Genomic DNA, 19,632 nt, shown 5'->3' with positions numbered 1-19,632 from the left:
ATAAAACTATAAAAAACCTAAAAATCCCACACATCAAACAGGAATACTTAAAGGAACATGCATAGGAGTTCAGACAATCACTACAAACATGGGACACACTTCTTGAGACCATCCAGGAATCATCAATAAAATTCAGCCTACCACCACAGAAATGGAAGCACAGATGGTGGACCACAGACTGTGACAGTGTCATGGAATCCAAGTGTGGGGGAGCTGGCACAGCCACAGAATATCAAAGAATTGGAAAAACTTTTTAGAAACACAGAAGTGAACATCCAAAACAATCAGATGAATCAAACGCACATACCACCTTAAGAGACTGGGGAAAGTTGATAATGACTTCAAAAGGAACAATACAAAATGTCTACAGAACATTCAGGGAAGAAATGAGCAACTACAAATTGCCTAGCCTTTGTTTTCAGTGCCGCATTGGAACACTTGAGACAAACACAAAGGACTAAAAGGGGAGACCAAGGGATGATGGATCTTTAACCATGAGATTGCCTGTGATTATGCGAGGAACACCATGGGTCGACGTTATTTGCGATTATTACCACAATTTGAGGAACATCTTGGGTCTGTGATTAGTACCACTATATGCAGAACACCATGGGTTTACGTTGTCTGTGATTGGTACCAGTATGTGAGGAACACCTGCAACCACAGTTTTAGTTAAAACCTCAACCAACACAAAGTAAATTTAATGATGATTTGTGTGAAGCTTTTGTCTCAGCAAACATATCATTAGCTAAGTTAAAGAGTAAGAACTTAGTTCAGTTTCTGGAGGAGTATACGTAACAACCAGTCCCATATGAATCAAGTAATTAGGAAAAATTACGCTCCTGAGCTTTATAAAATGGTGCTTGATAAGCGAAGGGAAAAGGCTGATGGAAAATATATTTGGATCTTGCCAGACAAAACAATGGATGTCAATCAAAGGTCTGCAATTTACTTTGTGTTTGGAATTTTAAGAGAGGAAGAAGAGAGAAACAAATCATATCTATTATGTATGTGTTACCTAACAATAAGGTGAGTCACTCAACAGTTATTATATTTTTCAATGGTGCACTTGGTTTTTTGTGGCCATCACACATTCTTTACGATCATGTTCTCATGGCCTGCATTGTTGCTGCACCGTACATGAACAAAACCATAGGAAGTCGTGAGATATTATATCCCAAGACGATGTACGAAGGGGTGTCAGAAAATAACCGGAATGATATTTTTGTGTTTCAATAATCCCGAGCTGTAGTTTGCAGGTGATGGTGTTGGAAAGGTCTGACCTTGAGTGATACAGTGCAAAGCACATCACTTGCCTCAGGCTTCTCAATTGCAGGGGAGCAGCTGAGGAGGAGGCCATGTTCGCTGTACCCAGCATGTATCTCAAGTTGCAGCAGCACGCTTCAGTTAGATTTTGTGTTCACCTGGTCAACTCCAACACAAACAGTGGAAATGTTGCAGCAAGCTTACAGAGAGGAAGCCATGGGAAGAATGCAAAATTTTGAGTGGCACAGATTCTTTAAGGAGGGTAAAACTGATCTTGAGGATGCTCTGGAAGACCCTCAACTTCGAAAACTGACATCACTGTGAACACAATTGATGTGTTGCTGGAAGACTGCCGTTTAACCATTGAACAGATTGCTGGAATGATAAACGTCTCGTACGGATCAGCCGAAGACATTATACGCGTAGAAATGTGTCAGTGAAGTGGGTTCCATGTGTGATGAATGATGAGCAGAAGGTTCACTGTGTGATGGCATGTCAAGAATGGAAAGGGAGACTTTAGCGGGAAACAGATTTTTTGGATAGGGTTATCACATGTGATGAGTCCTAGTTCCATCATTATGACCCAGAGACAAAACAGCAAAGTACCCAATAGAAACATCCTTCCAGTCCAAGACCCAAAAAGGCCAAAGTTCAGGTGAGTGCAGGGAGAGTCATGCACACTGTCTTTTTTTTTTTAAGCTGGGTATTGTGTACAATCATGTAGTGAAAAAGCAACGCACTGTTACTGCTGATTACTGTTATGAAGTGTTAAAGGGGCCACTGAAAAGAAAAATTGTAGAAAAAAGACCAAACTTTGCTCAAGTGGGATGGATTGTGCACCAGGACAACACACCTGCGCATCAGGCAATCAAGATACAGTACCGAATTGGGCTTTGAGGTGATGCCACATCCACCTTATTCACCGGACCTAGCACCATGTTGTCATTTTTAAAGTGATCAAGAAGTAAATAATGCACTTTCGAGTATATTCAACAGACTGTCAAGAAAGGGCTTCAGGGAGTGTTTTGAATAGTGGACTGAACGCTGGAACCATTGTATTGTCTGAGGGAGAATACTTTGAAGGTCTGTAAGTGAATTTAAATAAAGGTAGCTGTAATAAAATCATTCTGGTTATTTTTTGACACCCTCTTGTACATCACATTAGCAGAGGTGCCAACTATTATGGATTGTCCGTAATTATTACGGATTTCATCCTATGATTACGGCATTATGGTCAAAGGGGAAATTATTATGGAAAAAGCGACATTAACGCGAAAAAAGAATTCTACGAAATAAAGAAAAGAAAGAAAAATATACAATTCTTTAGAGCATTACTGCTCAAACCTCCTCGTTTCACTGCTTGTGATCTGGGAGTTAAACTTATTCGATCGTTACTTCCTTTTACTACCCGTGAACGTTGTGAAATTCACTTTTAATGAAAGGAGCTCTACTCTTCTCTTCTCTTCTCTTCTCTTCTCTTCTCTTCTCTTCTCTTCTCTTCTCTTCTCTTCTCTTCTCTTCTCTTCTCCAAGTAATGTTCTAAGTAATGTGTTCACAGTACACTATTAAGTGTACCTGGCAGTAACTCACCCACAGCAAAAGTTTTCAGTGTTGTTGGGAAAAATCAGACAAGTCAAGCCTACATTAAGCACATCTACACTGGAATCACTTCTTGTTCATAAGATGTCATCAAAAAGGGAAGGGTACTTCAGGAAAACTTACTCTCAAAATCAGCTGCCGGGTGTGAAACTAGCTGCCAAGAATGTTTTATCATAGAATTAAAAGGTAATGTGCTAATTGTATTGCGTAAATATTATATAATGTAGAAAATATTGTTATTAGAAAGGGCAAAGGAGGTGTCGTTATCGAGAAGAGAGGAGCATGCTTTTGATTAGACTCGAAAATTTTCTGAGAGAGAGTGTGAGAGTGTGTGTGTGTGTGTGTGTGTGTGTGTGTGTGTGTGTGTGTGTGGGTGTGGGTGGCAGGAGGGGGGGGGGGGGTAGTGATATTACTGATAACCCACTTCAAAGGTTGGCACCTCTGCATGAGTAGCCCATGGACTTTGAATTGCTGAAGCAGTCCAGGATTCCTTCCCTGAAGTAAGCTTTTTGATCTCTGCAGTGAAAAAATTATTTTCAGAGGCTCTGCACATTTTAAGAATATTAAAAACATATAAGCATTTTACGCTTTTTCACTCGTGAAATTACCAGCATCAGTTGGATTGCTGCACCTTTCCAAGACGCTGACGGCTAGTGCACCGTTGAGACATCACTGCAAGCCTGTTATGTAGGTAAATGCAGTGACGGTGCACTAGGGGATGCATGTGCCTTCACTTGTATGAATGCCTGCCTTTGACCACTGCTATACTGGCGCGAAACACTGGTAATTTCACGATTGAAAAAGCCTAAAGAGCTTACTTATTTTTAACATTTGCAATCAATGAAATTAAATTATGGTTTTCTTCTAGGATCCTTATTTTTTATTGTAAGAATATGTTTTGGGATACAGTTGGTAATATGCTTATCCCGCTTTCACAGTTTATACAAAGTGGGAAATGTGGTTCAAAGCTGCTGCTTATTATGCAGGTTTGTTGGAAGTTGTAAGAAAGGTACTCAAAATAAACTTTCAGTGTATTAAGTCATGTTCAGTCACGTAGTAAGTATTGAAAAGATGTAGTGTGATCCAAACCCACAACCTCCCAATTTTGCGTTGGTTACTCCATCCCATCGAGCTTCAGTGGCCTAGGTCATATTTTTTATGTTGGAAAGGATCTAAGCTACAGGTCTGGCACTACTGCCATCACACTGTAGAGTGCAAGTTGCCCATTGTAGGCCATGTCAATGAATATTTCATTTTCACAACCACGTTGTACTTGAAATAAACTTTCAACTTATTAGCTCGTGTTTGGTACATATTACTATAGTTCATGGGTTCGGATCCCACTGGTGTCCAGTTGGCCATTTTTGTTCTATTCTTAACATCTTTTTGGTGTGTGCTATACGTACGCGATTCTGAAGAAGCTGCTTCTATTAACCCTCAATGGACGATTGTCGGGCATTTCCCAACATCCTAGTTTCCTGTTTTGGACATATGTTGGGATATACCCACCAGCTGTTTCCACAGTAAATATATACGCGTGTGAAGCAATTATGCGTGCTGCTGCTATCTATAGTTGTTGTATAGAACCTTTAGGAATGTCACAGCCTTCTAGATGTGTTAAAACTTTGTTTTACGAGTTTTACAGGTAAATAAAGAAAAAGGCTTTTGTTTACATTAGTCAGCTGTGAAAGTGGCGGCGCGCAGACAGGGTAGTGCTACTTTGTCTGAGTAAGCTCGTTTTTTAGATGAAATTGACAGCAGTGATGACAAATTATCAGTTATGGACAGTGAGTTTGATGTTTCTGAGAGTGATGATGACAATTCTAGTGAATGGAAGTAGTTGAAAGCGAGAATGAAAGTGATACAAGTAGTAGTGAACCAGACAATGGATGGAAAGTTTTATCGCCCAGTTGATCTGAACTTTGTAAAGAAACCACACACTCTGATTAGTGGTTTCTCTCCTTCGCAGGTAAGAAACCATCTACTCCCGTTGAATTTTTTACACTATTTTTAACAAATTGTTGATGAGACTAACCGCTATGCAAGAGAAAAAATACAAATGAATACACCATTGAGGGAGAGGAGTATCTGGGCTAATTGGACTAATGTGACAATCGCAGAAATGAGGGCTTTTCTCGGTGTAGTACTCAATATGGGCATGAATCCTAAGCCAGATATAAAGGATTATTTTGCTGAAGATTGTTGAGACATATGCTCATTTTTCATAGATGTGTTTTCCAGAGACCGTTTTCTAACCATTTTTTGGATGTTTCATGCGTGCCCTCCTAGTCCTGCTGCTACTAGAACCAGGGGTGACAAAATACGTAATGTAGTGGACTATTTGGAAGGGAAATTTAGAGAGTATTATGTTCCAGGTCGTTATAATTCTATAGATGAAAGTACGGTGGGCTTCAAAGGATGCATCATTTTCAAGTGTTACAATCCCCAGAAACCGACTAAGTGGGGACTGAACATATTTGTAGCAGCAGATTCAAAGACTGCATTTATATTCTCATTCATTCCATACTATGGTACTCCCACAACAAATGCACTTAACACATTTGAATCATCTGTTTACAATAAGAATTGTCCTTCAGTTATGCCAACAGATGCTTCAGAATATCAATGGTACTGCTGGCTTCCACATCTACTCCGATGGATTCTATACCAGTTGTGATCTGGCAGAGGAACTGCTGAAATTCGGGTTTCACATAATGGGAACAGTGAATACAAACAGGAAAAGATTGCCAACTCAAATGAACGCAACCGCTTTGAAGAAGATGAAGAAGCATGATATTGTGGCATTCAAGGAGGAGGATAAAACGGTTGCTCTTTCATGGAAGGACAAAAGGACTGTGTCATTGTTTGAGTACGTGGCACAACATCAGCATGCAGCAGTACACACCTAAAGGTAGGAAGGATTTTGATCCTATTCGAAGCCTGTAATGATCTGTGATTACACTGATCATACGGAAGTAGTGGGCATATTTGACCACTATTCGTCAACATATAATTTTGTGTGGAAATCTTACAAATGGTGGCATAAACTTTTCTTCTGGTTGCTGAATGTCTGTGTGGTGAACAGCTTCTTATTGTTCAACATGGAGAGGAAATCACAGCAGCAGAAGCCACTGAGGCAAAGGCAATACAGGGAAGAACTGGTACGAGAGTTGGTTGGTGATATCCGTAACCAAAATGTCAACAAGAGAGGACGGCCATCAACCAGTATTGAAGGAAAATGGCTGAATGGGAAGCCTCACTTCATATACCGTATTCAAGCACCAAGGGAAATTCCAAAGATTGCGTAGTGTGCAGCAACAGGCAGAAAATTGGCAGAAGAAGAGAAACAGAGTATTTTTGCGTCACCTGTACCAAGAAACCTGGACTTCATCCTGGAATTTGCTTCGAGAAGTACCACACGGAGAAGAAATGTAGGTAATAAGGGGGCAAACTGTCTTGTAACTACATGTTTATTGCTTATAGCGTGTATCTAGATTGATAAATTCATAATGTTGTGAGTCTGACTTTGTATATTCATTATACCATCATTGTAAATATATAGCATTTTTTAAGAAAAAAATATGACTAGTGCAGGACCACACAAGAAAAAAAGAATTGTCTGTTAAGGGTTAAAGAAGTACAAGAATTCTTCAGCAGAGATGTAGTTCATGAGCAACTTAATTCATTTGTTCCAATTTGATGTGCATACTTCGAGCCATCAAGAAATTGCAAGTAAAAGGACTGTCCCTTCACATTAGTACTAGAATTGTTGAAGGAGTTGAACAACCCCTAATGAACTTAACAAAACAAGCTTTCATGGAAAAAATGCAGAGGGTATGTATAGTTGGGCCCACGAGAGTTGATGTCTGACATTTAGCACTACCGGCAAAAAAAAAAGTTGACTAATGCTGCTCGAGAATGGTCTGTTGCTATGACTAGAGCCCTGCACGGATATCCGCGAAGTTAGTGTCTGGCGGATACAAACTGTATGGCAGTGTGGATAATTTTTCTGGTAATTTCTAAGTAATGACGTTTATTGATTTTCACTCAGGTATACTCTCGTTTTTGCTTGTGGTTAGGCGACCCTTGACATTGGTATGGGAGAATAGTGATATATAAAGAGCCTTGAGACCATAAAGCCGTAAATGTGACCTAAGCCTAACTCGCTCCTGTCCACAAGTAATGGAAGAAAGGAACAAAGGCCAATACGTCGGTAGTTGTCGTAAGAGAAAATCCCTCATAAACCTACAACTGTAGGGGTTCTGGTGCTAGGTGTCAGGCCTATTGTATTATGTTAACAGATCTATCTGTTTCAATACCTTGGGTGTAATATACTGTAGTTAAATATTTAAATTATCCATGGATAACCGTTTTGCAGATGCAGATAATTATGTTAACAGATCTATCTGTTTCAATACCTTGGGTGTAATATACTGTAGTTAAATATTTAAATTATCCATGGATAACCGTTTTGCAGATGCAGATAATCATTCGCGGATGCGGGTGCGGATGCAGAGCAGATGCGGATATTATTTTGTCTATCCGCACAGGGCTCTGGCTGTGGCAACAATAACAGAAATGCCACATTTAAGAATGCTCTCGCCACGTGGGTTGGCTTCCTCTCAGTCGCTTTTGTGATATTATTCGGAGTAGTGCTGTGTTAGCTGCGTTAGTTGTTGCTGGTTTATTTAATAATGTAAGTGTTTGTTTTCTGAATATTATTTTTTTGTAAGGTAATCAGTGGGGGCTAATTGTACAGTTCTATTCTCTATTTGACATGTGCATTTGTTGAGGTTATTGTCAGTTTAGTGAATATGAAATCTCATTTATCGGTAATGACGCTTTCTGTCATAAATGCTGGAATTACTAGCACGAGCTTAGGAACAGGTCAAAATTTATTGAATTGCATTAGACCAACATAGTTGATTAAATATTCAGCCTGTATGAAAGAGTGATATGCCGCAGATGGAGGTAACTATGACAACGCAGCTTACTTCGTAGTTACTGCTTTCACCGCTCATATATCAGACTTCAACTCTCATGGGCCCCACTATAGTGTTAAAAATCTGTGATCTCTGCAAACTGAAAATAATTTCTGGTGTTTTCCGAGGCAAAAAAAAAAATTGACGATACATCGATAACGAATGCTTTGGTTAAGTTGGCGTATGCTCCAGTTGTGGCCTGTTATGTAGAGAGAATGTTTCCTGAGCACAAAATCATTTTAAGTGAAAATAGGTGAAAATTTGTATTTGAGCACCTGTTGCATCATGCTGTCTTCAAGAATTAATCAAGGCATGTAAATTTCATTGAAAAAACTGGAGCATTTTATTTTGGTACAGTATGTAATTTTTATGGCAATGTTTATAAAGTGTTTTTATTCATATTAATATAAATGCATTGCTAATTGATATAAGATTTATGTTTCTTCAATGCATATTTCAACATTTTGCATGCATATTTTGGCATTTTTAAATGCATAACTATCCGAAGCCTGGTTATATTAAGGAAAATGAAATTTTAAAAATAAAACTTTCATCCTTTCATATAACCAGTAAGAATATGTCAAGAATGTGGTTTTTTGTCGACACTTCACTGATACCAACTTTAGTGTTATATCAGTACATTTTTTACTGATTAATGTTGACCTTATTTTGCAGACACAGAAAGTAGCTGTGGTGGTGGGGAAAGTCCAATATTATATCCTCGGCGAAGGAAATCTCACAGCACAAGCAGCTGTGTGTTAGGAGCTACTCCGGGCGGGAGCGTGGAGAGCAGCAACAGTCTGGACATGGGTAAGTAAGACTAAGACATGTTTTCTGACACAGTGGAGTGTGAGGTATCAAGAGGGAGGACAACTAGTGAGACATTGGTGGAAATTTGTAAAATATATTGTTGAAATTCTGTAAGATTACCACCAATAAACAAATATGACAGCTAGGATGACTGTTTCAAAGGTAACAAGTTTGACCCCAGCTCAGTCCAGTGGTATTTGAAGGTGCTTCCATATGCCAGCCTCTTTTTGATAGATTTAATGGCAGGGAAAAGTACACTGTATAACAAAAAAAAAAAAGAAAAAGACGACGCACCAGGAAGGAATTGTCCGGCGGAGATAAAAATCAATGGATGTGAGGAACAGACATAGAAAAACAGATGATCAAAAGTGCAGAACAATCAATTGATTTATTACAGAGTTAGAGCGTTACAAAGTGAGGACGTCAATAAGGTGTTGGTCCACCCCTGGCCTGGATGCAAGCTGTCACTCGACATGGCATAGACTGATAAAGGTCCCGGATGGTGTCGTGCAGAATTTCGTGCCAAATGGTCTCCAACTGTTGGGCTAAATCGGCGACATTCCGGGATGTTCGCAATTGCCTTCCCATGACGTCCCAAATGTGCTCTACGGGAGAGAGATCAGGCGACCGAGCTGGCCAAGGAAGGATAGGGCAAGCTTGAAGACAGTTCATAGCAACACGTGCCGTGTGCGGCCGGGCATTATCCTGTTGGAAAGTAAGGCCTGGATGTCGTTGAAGGAACGGCAACACAACCTGCCATAGAATGTCATCAACATACCGCTGTGCTGTCAATGTGCCAGGAATGACTACCAGAGGGGTCCGGCTATCAAAGGAGATGGCACCCCAGACCATCACCCCCTGTTGTGGGGCTGTGTGGCGTGCAATAGTCAAGGCAGGATCCCCACGCTGGCCTGGACGTCTCCAAACGCGTCTGCGGTTGTCGTCAGAGCACCGTTGGAAACAGGAATCATCACTAAAGACTATAGGTCCCCAGTCAGCGCAGAACCACGTTGCTCGAGCGCGGTACCACTGTAATCAGGCGTGAGTGGTAAGCGGCATAACAGGCGGCACGAGCTCAAATTCCTCTCACTCAGGCGTCTGTTGATAGTCATGGTGGACACATGTGTGCGGGTCACATGCTGGATCGTTGATAACGACAACTCCAGTGCTGTGACAGCTGTTCTGACAATCGCTCTGTCTGCCCGTGCTGTTGTGGCCCTTGCTCGACCACTGCTGTCCTGACGCTGATGCCTGCCGGTGCTGACGCACGCTTGCCAGCATCGTCTGATCGCCGCATCATTTCGAACCAAATGTCCAGCGACAGCTCGATTCGACCAACCAGCTTCTTTCAATCCGATCGCACGACCTCTTTCAAACTCTTGACATCTGCTCGTAATGAGCACAAATCCTTCGGTGTGGCATTCTTACAACCGACGTTAAGGTATCACGGTCAAATACAACAGCTACTTTGAGCATATGCTTCAGAATTGCGCCTTATATACACCTAATACATGCGCGGGAGCTCCTGCTATTCATTCATTGGACACGAAACTTTAATCATTTGCATGTTCGGTCCGAATGTCTTTACATACGTAATTTCCTTACAATCGGACAACGCCTTCCCAGTGCGTCGTTTTTTTGTTATAGAGTGTACTTGTGCGGGACAACATTTCTGGCACATTGGTATCTCAGAAAACCATATAAGTGGATTGTGCGACATAAAATTCATCGTAACACCTGCAAATGTGGCAGACTTAAGTAAGAACTGTCATTGTTGCCTCCTAGTTCTTGAATATCACCATACATTACCAAAGCTAACAGGATCTCTGTGCAAGTAGCAATAATGGAGATTCTCATATCTGACTATATTTTACATGAAACTAAACTTGTATTCAGAGAGATTAAAAAAAAAAAAAAAACCATGGCTAACCATCTAGCTACTTATTTCACCAGTGTGTCTGGTTCTGGGAATTACCATCGTGATTTTCTGACTCTGAAGTGGGAGGCAGAACGTCATCACCTGAGTTTTGCCACTCAAGCTTCAGAGGACTGTAACGTGCCCTTTACGGACTGGGAATACCACAGTGTCTCGGCTCTTTGGAAGGACACGGCTCCCAGAACAGATAATGTCCATAAACAGATGTTGAAACACCTTAGCAAGGATAGCCTCTTCTATTTTATTGGGGTGTTCAACCGAATCTGGATAGAGGGTGAGTTTCCGTCACAGTCGTGAGAGGGTATAGTAATTCCTCTCCTCAAGCCTGACCAAAATCCTAAGTATGCAGGAAGTCGCAGGCTTATTTGTCTAACTGTCTGTGTAAGCTGTTTGAGAGGATGGTGAATTGCTGACTTGTGTGATGTTTGGAGAAAAGAGGACTTTTGTCCTGAGTACCAATGTGGTTTTCAAGCTGCTCGCTCCATCATTGACCACTTGGTACACCTGGAGAGTTCTATCCAGGATGCACTTCTCCAAAAACAGCATTTGGTGGCAGTTTTCTTTGATTTAGAAAAGGTCTGACACCACATATTGATACGGCATCCTTTCAGTCCTGCATCAGTGGAGATTCCAACATATGTTTGAACATTCTGATTGACTGACTGGTAACAATGATATCCTAATGATTTTAATTATTTCACTACCAGCTCTGTATTGTAGCCTACTTTCTGTTCTTATCCTCTGTCTCAACTCAATTGTGTTTTTTCTCTTAGCCATGTTGTAACATTCCAATGTTTTTTCACACTAGTTTTAAGCCTATTTTCATTTTATAAATATAAATGTTGATTCTTAAGGTGCCATATATGTTAAGGACACTAGGTTCAGTTCCCTGACCTAACTTTAGACTAAGATTATTTTCGGCTGATGATGCTTACGACTGTTAAGTGAAACATGTCCCATCTTACAACGCCTGTTGTAATGTTTATTTCCTAAATATAGGAAAGATAAGTATTGGAAAGGTGGTGTTAACTATTATTCTTGTTTTAATGTTCATAAATGGTAATGTCGCTGCTGTTGGTTCAGCAGTAAAACCGTCGCTATTTGTAGACAATTTTGCTCTGCATTATAGCTCACAAAATATTTCAGTCGCAGAGTGACGATTACAACAAGCTATTAGGGGACTGGGACAATGGGCCTTACAACATGGTTTTTGGTTTTCAACTGCAAAAACCTGTGTTGTTCACTTTTGCCGGAAGTGCACTCTTCACCCCCATCCTAATCTATGTTTAGGGCGTGTCAGTCTTCCTGTAGTTGACACTGTGTCATTTAAAAGCAAAGTGTACTAAGAAGCTAAATATTTTTAGGTTTCTTAGTGGCGCTACTTATGGGACAGACCGGACGGTGCTCCTACGATTTTATAGGGCACATGTTTTATCCAGGTTAGACTAGTGCAGTGCAGCATATGGATCAGCAAGGCAAAGCATTCTTGTTAAATTGGATAGCATCCACTACAGCGGAGATAGGTTGGCAACGGGAGCATTCCATACAAGCCCCATTGCTAACCGGCTTGCTGAGTTTGGTGTGCCACCTTTACTCCTCAGGCGCCAACAAATATTATTGACCTATGCTGCAAATTTGCGACAGATGACACTTCTCCCAAGCTATCCCTGTGTATTCTACAATAGAAGTAGTCGGCTGTACACTGCTTATCCACGAGCAACGCAGCCAGTTGGTATACGCTTGGATAGCAGTCACAGATTGTTTGATGTACCTTCAGTTCCTTGTCTTATCAGACAACCAAATGAAGTACCTCTGTGGATAATACGACAACCTGGAATATTTATAAATCTATTAAGTTCATTGTCCGTATTGATGGTTAAAGTATTCGCAAATATAAAGACAGGAACTTTCCACCTAATCAATACATTTATTCTATAATAAAGTACTTAAAATATGCTAATATGTCAGTACCGGTTTTGATCATTTTAGTGGGTCATCTTCAACTGAAGAACCTATCATTTTAATAATAACAACTTATAATGCTAAAACACAGCTTGTCCTAATTATGAATGACTCGTGCTAACTTAAGGTGATGTATTGTGGTTATAAAATTAGATTGGAAAAAATGTTTTTTAAATGTCTGCAAAGTTCACAAGTTCGTTTTGATGCTGATCTTGATGTTCACTCATTTAAACCAGTGTTGCATTTTTGACACACTTATTTGAAAACGTTTCAATGTTGAGCTGGTAAAATATTACTATGTTAATTGTGAATGATTAATATTAAAATAATGATATGTTATGATAGTAAAACCCATATTGGAAACCTTAGTCATGTTCGCAGGCCACACTTGCATAATAGGCTAATTTTCATAAAATTCTGCATATAGTAGGCCTACAGAAGTACCATTATAAAAAAATAATATGCATCATTCAGTTGAAATAAAGGTTTGATAATTTTAATTACTTAGGTAAAACATTATTTTACAATTGCATAAAAGAGTGAAATTTGGAGCCGGTCTGAGTGGCTCAGATGGTTGAGGCGCTGGCCTTCTGAAGTTGGTAGGTTCCATGTTAGATCATTCCGAAGGTACTCAAATACGTCAACCTCGTGTCGATTGATTTACTGGCAAGTAAAAGAACTGGGGCGTAAAAACCAATCATTATTATCTGAAATTTGGACTTTAAATTTTTTTAATGATAGAACTAAATGAGGCCACAACACTAGTTGCAAATCAAGGATTGTGACGACGTTTAGTAAATTTTCAGAGGCTTGCAGACTGAACGCTGAAAGGCATAATAGTCTATAATGATAATGTATGTATGTATGTATGTATGTATGTATGTATGTATGTATGTAAAATTAATCCATTCAGATCAAGTGCATTTTAAAAAAGAGAAAATATTATTAAAGAATGAACTAGTTCGGATTTGGGTCTATAACGAATATAAAAATTAGTACATTTTTGAATGACTTAAAAAATATTATTTTGTAACTATTCTTCACATTATTTATTAAAATGCTCTCGCGGGCCACATGCTACTCACAGGCCGCCATTAGGAAACCCCTGGTCTAGAAAGTTTACCAGTCCATTAAAACACTGTTCTTGATGTTTGTACATATTCTCACTCTTTCAATCCATTGTTTCAATCTTATACACCTATTTTAAAATATAAAATCTCTTATTGCTAAGTTACGTAGTGCTGTATTTATAAATTCCGCGTCAGTTGAGATTTATTATTGTATGATGATGTATGTTGTGCTTTGAAGTTCTCTTAACTAATGTGCAAAAGTTGTTTAGCCAACAATCTCTTGACACAATACACCGAACACGAGTATGAAGAAGGGAACTTTTGCATATTAGTTAACATAACTTCAAAGCCCAACATACAATAATAAATCTCCTACTGATGCAGAATTTATAAATACAGCACTACATAACTAAGTAATAAGAGATTTTATATTTTAAAATAGGTGTATAACATTGAAACAATGGATTGAAGGAGTGAGAATATGTACAAACATCAAGAACAGTGTTTTAATGGACTGGTGAACTTTCTAGACTGTCAAAGTTACTCCTTCAAGCACGTTTTATTATCATAACATATCATTATTTTAACATTAATCATTCGCAATTAACATAGTAATATTTTACCAGCTCAACATTGAAGCAGTTTCATATAAGTGTGTCAACAATGCAACACTGGTTTAAATAAGTGAACATCAAGATCAGCATCAAAACGAACTTGTGAACTTTGCAGGCATTAGAAACAATTTTTTCCAATCATATTTTATTACCACAATACATCACCTTAAGTTAGCATGAGTCATTCATAATTAGGACAAGCTGTGTTTTAGCATTATAAGTTGTTATTATTAAAGACGATAGGTTCTTCTGCTGAAGATGACCCACTGAAAGGGTCGAAACTGGTACTGACATATTAGCATGTTTTAAGTACTTTATAATAGAATAAATGTATTGATTAGGTGGAAAGTTCCTGTCTTTATATTTACAAAATGACCCGGAATAATCCGGCCCAAAAGAGAACATTGACTCTTCCCTTTATCGGAGGCTCTTCATGTCCCGTTGTTAGCTAGTATCCAGATTCAGTAGTTGTTTACAGGGATGGTTCGAAAGCAGAAGTGAAAGTAGGCTGTGCATTCGTTGTCGACAATAACAGGTTTGTTTTTCCTCTACTGGAAGCCTTTAGTATGTACACAGCAGAGCTCTATGTTATCTCTGAAGCTCTGTGGTATACTCTGTCCAATGGACACTGGTTCTTTCTACTATGTACAGACTCCTTGAGCTTGCTACAATCTATTGATGTATGTTTCCCTCGGCACCCTCTGGTGCAGTGGATCCAGGACCTGCTGGCCAGGTGTTGGGATGCTAGCACCAGAATCATTTTTATGTGGCTCCTATGCCACATGGGTATAGGGGGAAATTAATTAGGTGATAGGGTTGCCAAGGAGGCTGTCACATAACCCCCCGTTGCTTTTCAAGGTTCCAGGCAGTAATATTCGTTCTCAGCTGAGACATTTGTTTATGTCCCATTGGGAGTTGAAGTGGCAGGTCACCCCTCTCCCAAATAAGCTGAGAACAATAAAAGAAACTAGGAAGGTATGGAAGAATCCTCTTCAGGCTTATCGGAGAGAAGCAGTGGTATTATATCGTCTTCGGATCGGCCATGGTATAGCAACGCACTTCTACTTACCAAAGGGTGTGTGTGTGTGTGTGTGTGTGTGTGTGTGTGTGTGTGGGTGTCCCGCGGTGTTTACTTGCGACAGTCATCTTGCAATGATACACATCTTTATGGAGTACGTGGACCTGGCCGATCTGCGCCGTAGTCTAAAACTTCCGAGTACCATCTCCCTCATTCTCATGAGCAGTCAGCAGTCCTTGTCATCTGTTTTATGTGGGATAGTGGCCTGTTTTATCACGTATAGTATTTTCTATTAGTTTTTATTTTATTGTTAACTATGTTTTATTCTATTGACTCTGTTTTAGTTTTTATTTGTGTATTTTAATGTGTTTTTTAACATTAAAATGAATGATATATATATATATATATGACCGCACTTCAAGGCAATGCCTTATTCTACCATAATCTATATTTTCTGTCATTTTATCAGTCCAACTCATTGGCTGAATGGTCAGCGTACTGGCCTTCGGTTCAGAGGGTCCTGGGTTTGATTCCCAGCCGGATGGGGGATTTTAACCTTCATTGGTTAATTCCAGTGGCCCGGGAGCTGGGTGTTTGTGCTGTCCCCAACATCCCTGCAACTCACACACCACACATAACACTATCCTCCACCATAATAACACGCAGTTACCTACATATGGCAGATGCCGCCCACCCTCATCGGAGGGTCTGCCTTATAAGGACTGCACTCTGCTATAAATAGCTACACTAAATTATTATTATTATTATCAATTTATCAGAAAATAAGGCATTATGAATTAGATCCATTGATTATTTGAAATTCATAATCATTATTTATCATCATTCATTTTAAATTCTAGACAGTGGATATAGTTATCATGTCATTTCATTCCACCTTGTACCATTAGGGGCTAATGACCTAGATGTTAGGCCTCTTTAAATAACAACCATCATCATCATCATCATCATCACCATCATTTGGAATTATGAAGTAAAGACCAGCACCGCTCTTAAGTTCACTCTGTACAGTTGAACATCAATCATGGACATGCCAATGTGTACGTTAGCCTCTTGTCCTGGCCAGACTCAGAAGAAATTTGCTTCATAGTCTTGAGGATCAGCAGTTGTTTCCTGTCAATGTATCTGTTTTTCTTTAATGTCAAAGACTTGATCTTTTACAGTAAGATCCATAGAGCCCTCAGCATTCCCCTATCCAATAAAAATTACAAAAAATAAATAAATGATGTATACACCACAACCCTCGACAATGGTTACAAAAAAATATGTCGGCAAAATAATAAATGAAATAAAGAATATGCCAGTCACCATGCTGAACTTGGTGGAGAAAAACAGGATTTTGTCACTTTCACTTTTAATAATAGTTGAAGCTCACCCCCGAAATGGTTACTCTCGTCCTCTGCGGCTCCATCATGATCCTGAGACACCACCTCTGCAGCACTAAAATATTGCACTAATTATGCTGTTTACCATATCTTCATTAGAATTTATAATTTTCCTCAATTAATAGAACTGTATAGATAAAATTTGATATGTTTTACCTTGTTTTAATGGCAGCCTGTGAATAAAGGAGGTTGTTCCTGTAAATGGAAGTGTATGTATGTCAGGTCACAAACACATTTAAAAAACAAATTTTTAACATAGCTTATAAAATAATGTAATTCAAAGTTATTCTGTATTACACATTTTTAATGACAGCAATAACGATTTATTATAAGCTATATATATATATTTTTTTTTTTTTCGTATTGAAGTGCAATTCAATACAACACATCTGGCTTATGTTATGTCATTTACTTGATGTGTTGTATTGAAATTTATTCTTAATAGCAATAATTATGTGCAATCTAGTGTTTACAAATTAAAATTTTCCCATGTAATGCTTGTTACTGGTCAGACGGGAAGTTTTCAACTCGATATAAGGAGCAAGCAAATGCCAAAAAACACGGTAAATTCTCAACGTTGAGCGATCGACTGAATTTAACCCCTTAATTTCTTCCATAGGTGGGATTTGGCTATCATATTCACAGAGCTCTTTTTTAGGAAAAAAGATGCCGGCACTCACCGTGTAGGTGCTATTACAGCAACTTCCACACATCTAACACTCTAATATACTGTATCTCAGTGTAACCATCCACTCCTTTCTCTTGTATAAGCCATTCGTTTGCACAAGTGTTGAACGGTCTGGCCAGTCATTATCAGAATCTTTTTCCTTTTGACCCTGTGGATCTTCAGTCTCAGTTTCATGATCCTCTTCACCATGTGTAGTTTTGATGCAAGTTTTGTGTTGTACAGGATCACAAGTAGTAGATTTGACAATTTCTACTTCTTCAGCCTTCCTCGATCTTCTCGACATGAAATGACTACTTATTTTACTCATTTGGACAGTAATTGCACTGGTCACCTGAATGTTGCAAAGCGGTTATAGAACTTTATAGTCTGACATGGTAAACAATTGAAAAGTGAACACAGAATCCTGTCTCCGGCTGCGTTACCAACCTATGAAGCCTATGAAACATGACAGCATGGTACCAGCTTACAAGATTCAAAACTGAAAGTTCAATTCATGAACACAGTACATCTGCTGGAATATTTCTAATACTTTTATCTGTCAATAAATAACATTTCATTTTAAAAGAAACTTGGGAAAAGAAGTTGCCGGTATTGCATACCATGGCATACCAGCAGAAAAAAGCACTGCATATACGTAGCTAACAAAGGTGCCTTTCTCAATATACTTGAAAGTATCCATACATCTTGACTAAAGAAATAATCCTAACCTCAACCTCAACAAAATTTCAGAGATGGTAAATATCCTTTTCATCAAAATAATAAAGATAAATTCAAAAGAGCAAGCTAATAAACCATTTAAAACATGCAACAGGCAAGCCGCTACCTTTCCTCTAACTCTCCTCCCTTCCCTTTGCCACCCCTTCTCCTCAGTGCCAACAGCTGCTCAAGGTAGTCAACCGCTTGTGCTCATTAAAACATCCAAGTCCTTTGGTAGGGCTGGAGGAGGAGGTATTTATTTTTCTTTATTTTTCTACACATCTTTATTAAATCATAGATGAGCCATAACATTAAGTTACTACCACATATTCAACGTTCTGCCTTGACATTTTTATGGTTTTAAGCACTTTGTCAGGTCCTAAGGTTCAACCTCATAAGAACAAAAAAAAAAAAAAAAAAAAAAAAAAAAGAGAGAGAGAGAGAGTTGTTTTCCTCCAGCCTGTTCTTGATCATCTAACTAGTAAAGGTACCCAAATACATCAGCCTCATGTCGGTAGATTTACTGGCACGTAAAAGAACTGCAGGATTAAATTCCAACACCTCGGTGTCTCTGAAAACCGTAAAAAGGTAGTGGGATGTAAAATCAATATTCATCTAACTACCGTAGTACTGGTGCTTCTTTATAATATGTGACCTTCACACTGTCACTGTTGATCATCATGATTAAGAAGAGATTCTTAAGATAAAGAAAGACACTGCATGTTGTTTTTAAATAATTTTAATGTGTTAATGCTTTCAAAATTTAATTTCATCATGTCTCTTGTAAACATATTTTATCCATTTTAAGATGTCTTTCATAATTTTTTATTAACTGGAAATGACCTAACAGAAGTCAAAACATGTACTAATTTTTAATAGGACTATATACTGTTTAGATTCAAATAGAAAGTCATAATTTGTATGGAATAAATGGACCATTATAAATAAATTTGTATGAGAAATTACTGTCATATGGAACCGAATATGAAAGTTATCACTTGTAATAGTCTAACAGGACTCATTGTTTGAAGCTAAGTGGTACCAACCTTTTTTAAAATAATGCACACGTCCCAATTTTCCTTCTCTAAATTCCAAAAAAAATATGCACAGAGTATTTGTATTGTATACGGTAGTTCTCATCTGACAATAGTTGTGATTAACCTCACAGTAACCATAGGCAGAGAGAGCTTTCTAGCTTTGTTCTGTGAGGATTCTAATGCAATGAATCAGTGTTGTCCATTCTTGATTTCAGTCCTTAAAGAGGATGGGTCAGTGTAGATGAGAGAGTAATAGGAAGGAGGGATAAGGGTAAACATAAACAACTGTAAAGATAAGGATAAACTCACATCTTCAGCCACTACCAATATCTTCTTTTACAATTCCAATTTTTAGTGTTCTGTTTTTGGTTAACACCAATAGTTCTTGCTTTGCAGTTGTATCAGGAGGCAGGCATTACTGCTTGTTAAGAACAGCATCCTCGAGAGAGGATTTAAAACCAACTTATATTGTTTGTTTACCATGAGTACGTCCGACTCGTTGGCTGAATGGTCAGCGTACTAGCTTTCGGTTCAGAGGGTCCCGGATTCGA

General features: G+C 38.8%; 1 protein-coding gene across 1 annotated transcript in view; it reads left to right on the top strand.

The window, feature by feature from the left end:
* The window catches only part of rictor (rapamycin-insensitive companion of Tor), a 540,306-nt gene that overhangs the window by 473,832 nt on the left and 46,842 nt on the right, over window positions 1–19,632 (top strand). Inside the window, exon 27 of the mRNA XM_067138126.2 lies at window positions 8,523–8,657. Within this exon, the coding sequence (XP_066994227.2) occupies window positions 8,523–8,657 (135 nt within the window). The remainder of the gene's footprint in view (window positions 1–8,522; window positions 8,658–19,632) is intronic.

This window comes from Anabrus simplex, chromosome 1 (genome assembly GCF_040414725.1).
Source record: "Anabrus simplex isolate iqAnaSimp1 chromosome 1, ASM4041472v1, whole genome shotgun sequence".
Taxonomy (NCBI): domain Eukaryota; kingdom Metazoa; phylum Arthropoda; class Insecta; order Orthoptera; family Tettigoniidae; genus Anabrus; species Anabrus simplex.
The sequence above is the reverse complement of the archived record's forward strand: the minus strand, read 5'-3'. Positions and strand labels throughout refer to the sequence as shown.